We start from the raw sequence: 9,816 nt of genomic DNA on the forward strand, positions 1-9,816 counted from the left end.
ACCCCAGGATTGCAGCCCACCAGGCTCCTCTGTCCATGGAATTCTCCAGACAAGAATACTGGAGTGGATAGCCATTCCCTTCTCCAGGGGATCTTCCCAACCCAGGGATCAAACCCAGGTCTCCTGCTTGCAGGCAAATTCTTTACCTTCTGAGCCACCAGGGACATTACATCGCATATACCATAAATCCAACTCAAAACGAGCCTGTGCAAAAAAAGAAGAAACTCATGTGTCCAAGAAATGAATCTGGATCTGTCTGGTGTACAGGGAACCAGGATACAAATGATGTCTTCAAGGTTCAGTTTTCTTCTGGGGCTATCAGGATGGACTACTCTGTTTGAACAATCTAGACCATATAAGGACGCCTCCAGTGGCCCAGTGGCTGGGACTGCACATGCCCAGTGCAGGGGACCTGGGTTCAATCCCTGGTCAGGAACTGGATCCCATATGCTGCAACTAGCTTTTGCGTGCCACAGCTAAAACATCCTGTGTACCAAAGCTTAAAAAAAAAAAAAAGATCCCACATGTCGCAATGAAGGTCAAAGATCCCGCGTGCTGCAACTAAGACCGGCACAACTAAATAAATAAATAAATATTTTAAAAAAATTCTAGATCACATATAATTGAGTACCTGAGGTAGTGGGAAAGGAAGTTCATCCCAGCTGCCAAACAGGATCACTGTGCCATAAGGTAATGGTATTTACTCACCCCTAAAAAAAGTTGACCAGATAAATGTGTATCTGATAAAGTAGCAGAAGGAGCTTATAAGGCCAGAAGGTTTATAATAGCTTTGAACATAGTCTCCAGTGCCTAGATATAAGATCAGACATTTGGAAGTAATAAATCAAATGGGTTGCCATGAAGCAACACCAAATCTTCATGGTGAACTGAGTGTAGGAAGAGGAATAAAATGTTCATTTTTACACAAAGCAAGGGAATTTAAGTACAGTTCTCACATCCCATTTTCATTGCAAAAATTTCTTAGGCATAATCTTTGTTATGTCTTTTTCATGCTACAACATTGCTGGTTTTGTTTTTTGCTTTGTGTTTAGGTTTGTTTTTTGGTTTTCTGCAGAAGTACCGGGTACAAAAGCTTAAAAATAATCATCTCAGGTTCTTAACACTGTCCCATTGTTATTTATCACATTCTCAATTACCTGTCAAATAGTTGATATTTCTTAAATTACATGCAACAGGATATCTGATGTTTTGTAAGTTGAATGTGAAATATTTGGGGGGCAGTTCTTTTTGGTTACTTATTAATCACAGTGGGTATTCGGTCATGCAAGTTACCCTTTCAATTACATTTTATAGTATACTGAAAATTAGCAAAGCTGTTATTATTGGCATCAAGAACCAGCTTTAAATGCTTTTTTAAAAATAATTTTTGAGACTATTTCATCCATAATTCTAGAATGTGACATGTTAAAGCGAGTACTTGAACATCTTAAATTTAATTAAAAGTAACTCTTTGTTAGGATTTGCTAGTGCAGATAGCTAATTAATTTGGTGCTTAATTTTTATATAAAAATTTAAACTGCTATTTTTTATAATTCTGCATTATTAAAATAGAAAAGTGGCACTGTTTAATGTTTATTTATATTACACTCATTAATTTTCCTATGATCAGATTTCACAGTTTATCTTATGACTTCATTCTTATGCAAGAAAATAATTTCAGTGAAATCATGTGAGTTCAGCAAAATTAATGAATTTCATTCAACCTCCAACTTTTGATTACTTTTTAATTATTTCCGTTAGTGCAGTTTGTGACATGTATGATTACAATTTGCTTCATGTTATCTATCAAACACATTTAAAGTAAAAGACAGCCTTTTTCATGCAAATTAAGCTTTAAATAAGCAAAATTAAAGTCTGACTTACCAGTACCATACTTTAAAAGGCAGGTTGATAACTTTTTTTGACTATGCTGGAAATTTTGGGAATGATGTTTGGAAGGTACAATTCTTTTAAAATTACTATTAAACTCTATTGAAAAACTGATTAAGACTCTTTAAAATTTGATTATTATAAGCCAAGATGAACAATAGCAACCCTTGAGTAAAATATCTCCAACATTCAAAATTACTGCCATTCTCCCTTTAGAGATTTTTTTTTCCCTGCAGAAAAGGAATTGAAGAGGTTAAATCATATCTGTAAAAATCAGGTTGTAGTCTTGTGCAATTTTTTTCATGTTAAATATCAAAGATGGCTTAACATATTTAGAATTTTCGGAGTTTCTATTAATAAAGTTAAAAGAAAATCTAGCGATCAGGCAGTGGAGCCACATAAAATTTATATGTGAAACACCCATTGTGCTTATCTCTACTCTAGATAGTGCTCTGAACCCATGTTCCACATTCTGAATTCTGTGTGTAAAGTTAAACATTGCAGAAAGGCATATATCTGATGATACAGATGAATAAGATTGAAGTTTAGTAATGAGCGAAGTTGGTAAATTAAATATGTTCATGTCTTTAATATTTCTGTTATTAATATAATCGAATTATTTTGTGGGAAATTATGAACCACTACTAAAGATACTGATGGGTTTTTAAACTCCCAGAAATTAAAGACTTCTATTCATACTATAGTAGTGTATTTAAAGGTACCAAACTGCTATTAAATTTCTTAAAATGTTAATTACTTGCAGGCAAAGTTGTTAGCTATGCAACAAGCCAGAGAAACCGCAGTTCAGCAGTACAAAAAACTGGAAGAAGAAATCCAGACACTTCGAGTTTACTACAGGTAAAATTCTTTTTATCCTGGGCATAAATAAATGTTAGTTTGGAAAATGTTTCTACCCAATTTTATAGTGGTGAATGAGGAAATACCTCAGTGAAATTAAACATCATACACTTAAGACATTTTTGTAATTTTAAAATGATTCAGGCATGAAATATTTATTATTCTACCTTGTTTCCTTCTGGTATTTGGTAAAGTTTAAGTTGAGCCTCCCATTATAAAATGGGAATTATAAAGTTTATGTAACTCTAAACCAGTTGTCTAAATGGAGCCTGCTTAGCTCTTGAATTATTTGCTCATCTAAATGGCACCTCTGAAATGAAGGCATATATTTTTAAAATAGTACATGAATACCTGTAATAACAGCCTTTCAACTATCACAGTATAAGAAGTTTCTAAAGGAACTCCACTAAAGGATTTTTAAGACTAATTTATGCTCCAAGATTAGTTGTCAAATTAATTCAGTAGGTCACACTGGCATTTTTTAATGAATAGAGATAGAATAGAAAATGTCAAGAGTGCAGTAAGGGTAAATATTGTTTTGTGACATTTTTGTTTCAGTTTTGTGTTGTGTGTGAGAGAGACGATTGTGTCTTGCTGCTAAGTCACTTCAGTCCTGTCCAACTCTGTGCAACCCCATAGATGGCAGCCCACCAGGCTCCCCCGTCCCTGGGATTCTCCAGGCAAGAACACTGGAGTGGGTTGCCATTTCCTTCTCCAGTGCACGAAAGTGAAAAGTGAAAGTGAAGTCACTCAGTCATGTCCGACTCTTAGCAACCCCATGGATTGCAGCCCACCAGGCTCCTCCACCCATGGGATTTTCCAGGCAAGAGTACTGGAGTGGGGTGCCATTGCCTTCTCCGGATTGTGTCTTGAGCTACATGTAAAATATATATTTTCATGGTGGATCATAGTTTTTTTTTGTAAAAGGTTTGAAAATGATGTACAGGGCACTGCATATTTTTAAATACTTATGAAGATTAAAAAATCCTCAAGTATGAAATGGAAGAATTCACTAACTAGAGCTGTAGGTTATTGAAAGATTTTTTTAAAATTTTGATCCCCTTCTCAAGATAACGTTCAGTGCATAAAATTCAATTAAATCAAAATCAGTTTTATTGAAATAAAATTATGAAGGTATTACATCATGATATATTAATGCACTAATACAGTAAATAACTAACAGCAAGTCTGTTAAAAACTGTAATTTCTAAGTAGTGATAACTATAAATAATATTTTGAAGATGACTGCAAACACTGAAATGTGACCTGAAAATACCAATGGTTTCTATGGACACAAAGTCTCAAGAACCACTAATAATACTACTGAAGATTGTTGCCTGTGTTCATAATCATAAGAAATACTGTATTTACATGAAGAGTGAAAAATAAAGATAAAAATTTTTTCCCATCTTCATGTTAAGAATCCATGCTTTGAAACAGTGTTATTTGATGTAAATGGTAAGTGGTTATTGTTATGGGTTGAATTGTGTCCCTCACAAAAATATATTGAAGTCTTAACCCCTAGTGCCTCAGAATGTGCTCTTATTTGGGTCTAAATAAGGTGTTTAATGGAGAAGGCAATGGCACCCCACTCCAGTACTCTTGCCTGGAAAATCCCATGGGCGGAGGAGCCTGGTAGGCTGCAGTCCATGGGATCGCTAAGAATCGGACACAACTGAGCGACTTCACTTTCACTTTTCACTTTCATGCATTGGAGGAGGAAATGGCAACCCACTCCAGTGTTCTTGCCTGGAGAATCCCAGGGATGGGAGAGCCTGTTGGGCTGCCGTCTATGGGGTCACATAGAGTTGGACACAGCTGAGCGACTTAGCAGCAGCAGCAGCAGCAAGGTGTTTAACAGAGCTAATCAAGTTAAAATGAGATCATTAGCATGGGCTCTAACCCAATATGACTGAAGTTTTTATAAAAAGTAGAAAGTTAGCCACAGAGACACAGGCATAAAGGGAAGACTATGTGAAGACCCAGGGCAAACACAGCCTTGTGCCTGGGGAGATGTGAGATATCTACAAGCACATGAATACCAAGGATTGGAGCAAACGCCCAAAGCCAGAAGAGGCACCAGGAGGGTTCTCCCTTACAGCCTTCATGGAAAACACAATCCAGCTGAAACCGTGATTTTGGACTTGTAGCCTCCAGAACTGTGAGACAATAAATTTCTGTTGTTTTAAGCCCCCTAGTTTGGGTACTTTGTTACAGCAGCTCAGGAAACTAAGACAGTTACCAAATTCCAAGTATGTTTGGTTGATGACTGACCGTGGGGAATCATTTGCTTGCAATTAGAATCAGTAGGTATGTGGGCAAGCAGAACCCTGGTAGTAGTTGAAGATGTCAAATCCTTTTTTTTTTTTTTAAGAGCATGAATATAACAGTCTTTCCTCCCAGGTGGTGCTAGGGGTAAAGAACCTGCCTGCCAATGCAAGAGACATAAGAGATGCCGGTCCGATCCCTGGTTGGGAAGATCCCCTGGAGGAGGAAATGGCAAACCACTCCAGTATTCTTGCCTGTAGAGTCCCCATGGACAGAGGAGCCTGGCAGGCTACAGTCCATAGGGTCGCACAACTGAAGCAACTTAGTACACAATTGTATATTTTACACTAGTGGATTCTCAGCTGTAATTATGCAATAGGATCACTTGAGGAGCCTCTAAAAATCCTGATCCCCATCCCATCCCTGACTGATTACTTCAGAGTCTGTTGGAGTAAGACTCTGCTTTGGTGTGTTTAAAGCTCCTTAGAAATTCCCATGTGCATCCAAGTTTGAAGGCTGCCAGTTTAAATGCACACTTCAGTTAGCTGCATTAAGTTAGGGTTACTTCTTGGGAGAATAACAGAAGCCTTTATTAAGACTTATGAATACTGTGTGGTTTGTGCTTAGACCTTGGCTGTTGTGTATGGTATGTAGTCTTTTCACCCCATTGATAGGGAGAGTTTTTATGGCACCCTCTCCTGCCATGAGGTAGGTCAGCAGGTGTTCTGTCGTTAAAGCAACAGTGTCCAAGAATGCTGAGGGTGATGTGCTAATCTTGCATAAGTTGACCTTACTTACTGAAAAACAAACCTTGATACTCCTTCTCTTTGCTGAATTGCAGAGGATTATTGAAAGATTTTTGAAAATTATGTGGATTAAACATTTATCTTTCAAAGACTTTTTAAAATCTACATGAATCTAACAGAGCTACATAACCTCTTTTAAATAGTTAACAATTATTGGCTCAAAGATAAGCTTCACAAAGACCCCTCTCACTGCTACTTTTTTTTTTAATTGCTGATAATGTGGTAAAGCTACAGAGATTTTCAGTTAGACAGCCTTGCCTTGTGTAACCTTATATAAATGAACCTCTCCAATACCATTTTCATTTTATAAAATGAGAATTATAGTACCTACCACATAGAGGTTTTGTGTTGTTTTATTTTTTATGGCCAGGCCACACAGCTTGCAGGATCTTAGTTCCCTGACCAGGGATCAAACCCATGCCCTCATCAGTGAAAGCACAGAGTTCTAACCACTGGACCACCAGGGAATTTTCTAGAACTGTTTTAAGTACTTGCAACCCTTCACACAGTGTTTGGCTGATTATTAGTGTTCAACCAATGTTAAATTCAGAAAACTAAGATCATGGCATCTGGTCCCATCACTTCATGGGAAATAGACGAGGAAACAGTGGAAACAGTGTCAGACTTTATTTTGGGGGGCTCCAAAATCACTGCAGATGGTGACCGCAGCCATGAAATTAAAAGACGCTTACTCCTTGGAAGGAAAGTTATGACCAACCTAGACAGCATATTCAAAAGCAGAGACATTACTTTGCCAACAAAGATCCATCTAGGCAAGGCTATGGTTTTTCCAATAGTCGTGTATGGATGTGAGAGTTGGAGTGTGAAGAAAACTGAGCATTGAAGAATTGATGGTTTTGAACTGTGGTGTTGGAGAAGACTCTTGAGAGTCCCTTGGACTGCAAGGAGATCCAACCAATCTGTTCTAAAGGAGATCAGTCCTGGGTGTTCTTGGAAGGAATGATGCTAAAGCTGAAACTCCAGTACTTTGTCCACTTCATGCGAAGAGTTGACTCATTGGAAAAGACTCTGATGCTGGGAGGGATTGGGGGCAGGAGGAGAAAGGGACGACAGAGGATGAGATGGCTGGATGGCATCACCGACTCGATGGACGTGAGTTTGGGTGAGTTCCGGGAGATGGTGATGGACAGGGAGGCCTGGCATGCTGCAATTCATGGGCTCCAAAGAGTCGGACATGACTGAGTGACTGAACTGAACTGAACTGAATGTTAAATTTCTTTTTACAACAAGAGGTCAGTGAGGTAAGAATAGAATTAAAAACAATATCACTGAAGCCAAGGAAGGAGATTTTAATTTAAAAAATTTTTTAAAGTCAAATGTTTCTAAATGGTTAAGATATGAGCAAAAAGTATCCCCTTTGTTTGAAACGAGGTGGCCATTATTGACATCTATAAGAGTAGTTTTAATAGAGTATTAAGTATAGAAGCCAATTTTTTTGTAAGTTCAAGAGTGACTTGAGGGAGAGAAGAACTATCAGTTTGAGTGATCCTTGAAGAAACCTGAATAAGAAAGATGTTATAGCTAAGAAGAAAGGAAAGTGGGTTAAGGATTATGTCTCTTATTTTTGAAAAATGGCAGACATTTGAACATGTTTATGACTCATTGGAAAGAGCCAAGAGAGAATTGTTCTAGAACAACATCCCCCCAAATTTAAAAAGAGATGGAATTAAGAATCTGTAGAAGGGTTTGCCTTGAGCAGGAAGATGGTCACCTTGTGTTTATAGACAGGAGTAAAGGAGATAAGAATAGCTATGAATATAAATAAATTTAAGCTCACAGTTAAGTTTCCTTTTCAAGGTATAGAAAACATTCTGTGAGGATATTCAGGAATTTATTTTAAATAGAATAGGAATAAGATCCCTGGAATGTAGAACTCTAGGAAGAGAGAGGCAATTTCCAAAAACAATAAAGTTTAAATTTCCTGGAATCCCAGATTCTAATTTAAGTGAAAGTAAACAGTATTTCTTACACACCCAAATAGATGGTGGTTACAGATCCATACATGAAACACAACTAGCTCATAGAAGTAGTACTCTTTTTTTTTTTCTTCAAAGTTTCCTCTGCTATAGAAGACAGGGGGAAGAGTTTCTTATTTATTGTGAAGAAAGCCAAGACTGACTCTAGTTTTCATGTATGTTTGCATGTGTATATGTATGTCATAACAGGTAATGTATTTTTTAAAAAAAGTTTAAGAAAAAATGCACTTTTAGTTATTCAAATCAGTTTTACACATAAATATATATACATATATATATACACATACATGTGTATGATCATATCAAAGAAAGTTGCTTATCAATAACTAAGAAAAAATACACTAAGAAAAATATAGGAATAGGACAAGAAGCTAGAGCCAGGAGTTAATCAGCTTGCATATTTACCATGAAACGGCAAAAGAATAAGCCTCAAGAATAATTCTGTCTTAAACTTTCCGTCAGCCAAAGCAATAGAAGATATGTGATCAGTCATTAGTGTTAGGGGCATATTAAAATATGCTAATGACTTTTATTCTTCCTGATACTGACCTTGAAGTGAAGTGAAGTCACTCAGTTGTGCCCAACTCTTTGTGACCCCATAGACAGTAGCCTACCAGGCTCTGCCGTCCGTGGGATTTTCCAGGCAAGAATACTGGAGTGGGCTGCCATTTCCTTCTCCAGGGGATCTTCCCAACCCAGGGATCGAACCGGGTCTCCTGCATTGCAGACAGATGCTTTACCGTCTAAGCCACCAGGGAAGCCCATAAGATATTGACCTTATTCTTTCTAATTTTTTTTCTAAAAAGTTGTTTTTTTAGCTGGGTTACACCAAGAGCTACTGTTTACTATAAGCGTTTCATTTCCCCGAGTGGGAATAGGAATATGGAAGTATGTATTAGGAGATTTTTCTATTCTGTTTGTTTCCTTTGAGTCCTAGAAGACTTTGAATACTGAGAAAAGGAAATGTTGGCCTGTGTCCTTTGGCACAGTTAGGGACAGGGCAGGTGAGGTGAATGGGTAGCAATAGTAAACTTACCAGTATAAGTGATGGCTCCTTCACATTAAAGCAGAGAGGATAGCAGGAGAGGAATCAATGTGAAGGTTTCAAATAAATGTTATTATTACAAAAGTGCTATTAGTAAAGTGTTAGTGCCTTCCTTTCTGCCAAATACTGAATTCATCTAACAGCTTCATTAGTGTAAATCTAAACTTTCATCAGGGAAGAATCTTAAACTTGTAGGAGTTAGATTTGTATTTAGTAACGATTTTTTTCCTGTTCTTTAAACCTGTAGTGCTGCATTCCTAAGCTCAGGAGGCATAATAATAACAAACTGTTTTCTAATCGAGAGAAACCCTAAGTTTCAATGTTTGCTGATTTTATAGTACTTCTGTATTTACTTCTGCTTTAAAAAAGTGTAAATTCAAGTGTGTAGATAGGAATTAGATCCTGTTGTTCAGTGCCAGTAGACTAGGATTTAATATACTCATAATAGCAGCAGATTATATTTTAAATTTTTGTTGTTTTGTTCAATTCCAAGTGAGAAGTTGTGATGCCTTTCAGAACATGGCAGATTTGACATTCTACAACATCACAAATATTGAATAGTCTGCTTCATATTTTAAGGTGGTATGTTTCCTCTGATTGTAATAGTATTTTTGTAAAAAATTAAATAGAATGCTTGAATGTTTGGCATAGTAAATACTGGATTAAAAATAAATCCTACTTACTGGGTTCATGATATACTACATTTGTAAGTCATAAAAGCCACAAAGACAGAAACCATGTCAAATATACTCAAAAAGAGGGTGGGATGCTTTTTTTTTTTTCCTACATTCTTTTTATAAATTTTATTCAGTATGGGTCCCTTTTACTACTTATATATATATTTTCTGGTCTTTATATATCCTGTCCTTCGTAATCAGAAATATTACTGACTGTCGATAGGCTCTGGCTGGGTTTGGGATGTGTGTGTGTGTGTGTGTGTGTGTGTGATGGT

The 9,816-nt window shown here is 36.9% G+C and overlaps 1 protein-coding gene across 3 annotated transcripts in view; it reads left to right on the plus strand.

The window, feature by feature from the left end:
• MIPOL1 (mirror-image polydactyly 1) overlaps positions 1 to 9,816 on the plus strand; it is a 333,558-nt gene that overhangs the window by 220,887 nt on the left and 102,855 nt on the right. For all 3 annotated transcript variants that reach the window (XM_010835319.1, XM_010835320.1, XM_010835321.1), the window contains one exon: positions 2,654 to 2,748. In XM_010835319.1, coding sequence (XP_010833621.1) covers positions 2,654 to 2,748 — 95 coding nt within the window. The remainder of the gene's footprint in view (positions 1 to 2,653; positions 2,749 to 9,816) is intronic.

This window comes from Bison bison, unplaced genomic scaffold, assembly GCF_000754665.1.
Source record: "Bison bison bison isolate TAMUID 2011002044 unplaced genomic scaffold, Bison_UMD1.0 scf7180017864041, whole genome shotgun sequence".
NCBI lineage: Eukaryota > Metazoa > Chordata > Mammalia > Artiodactyla > Bovidae > Bison > Bison bison.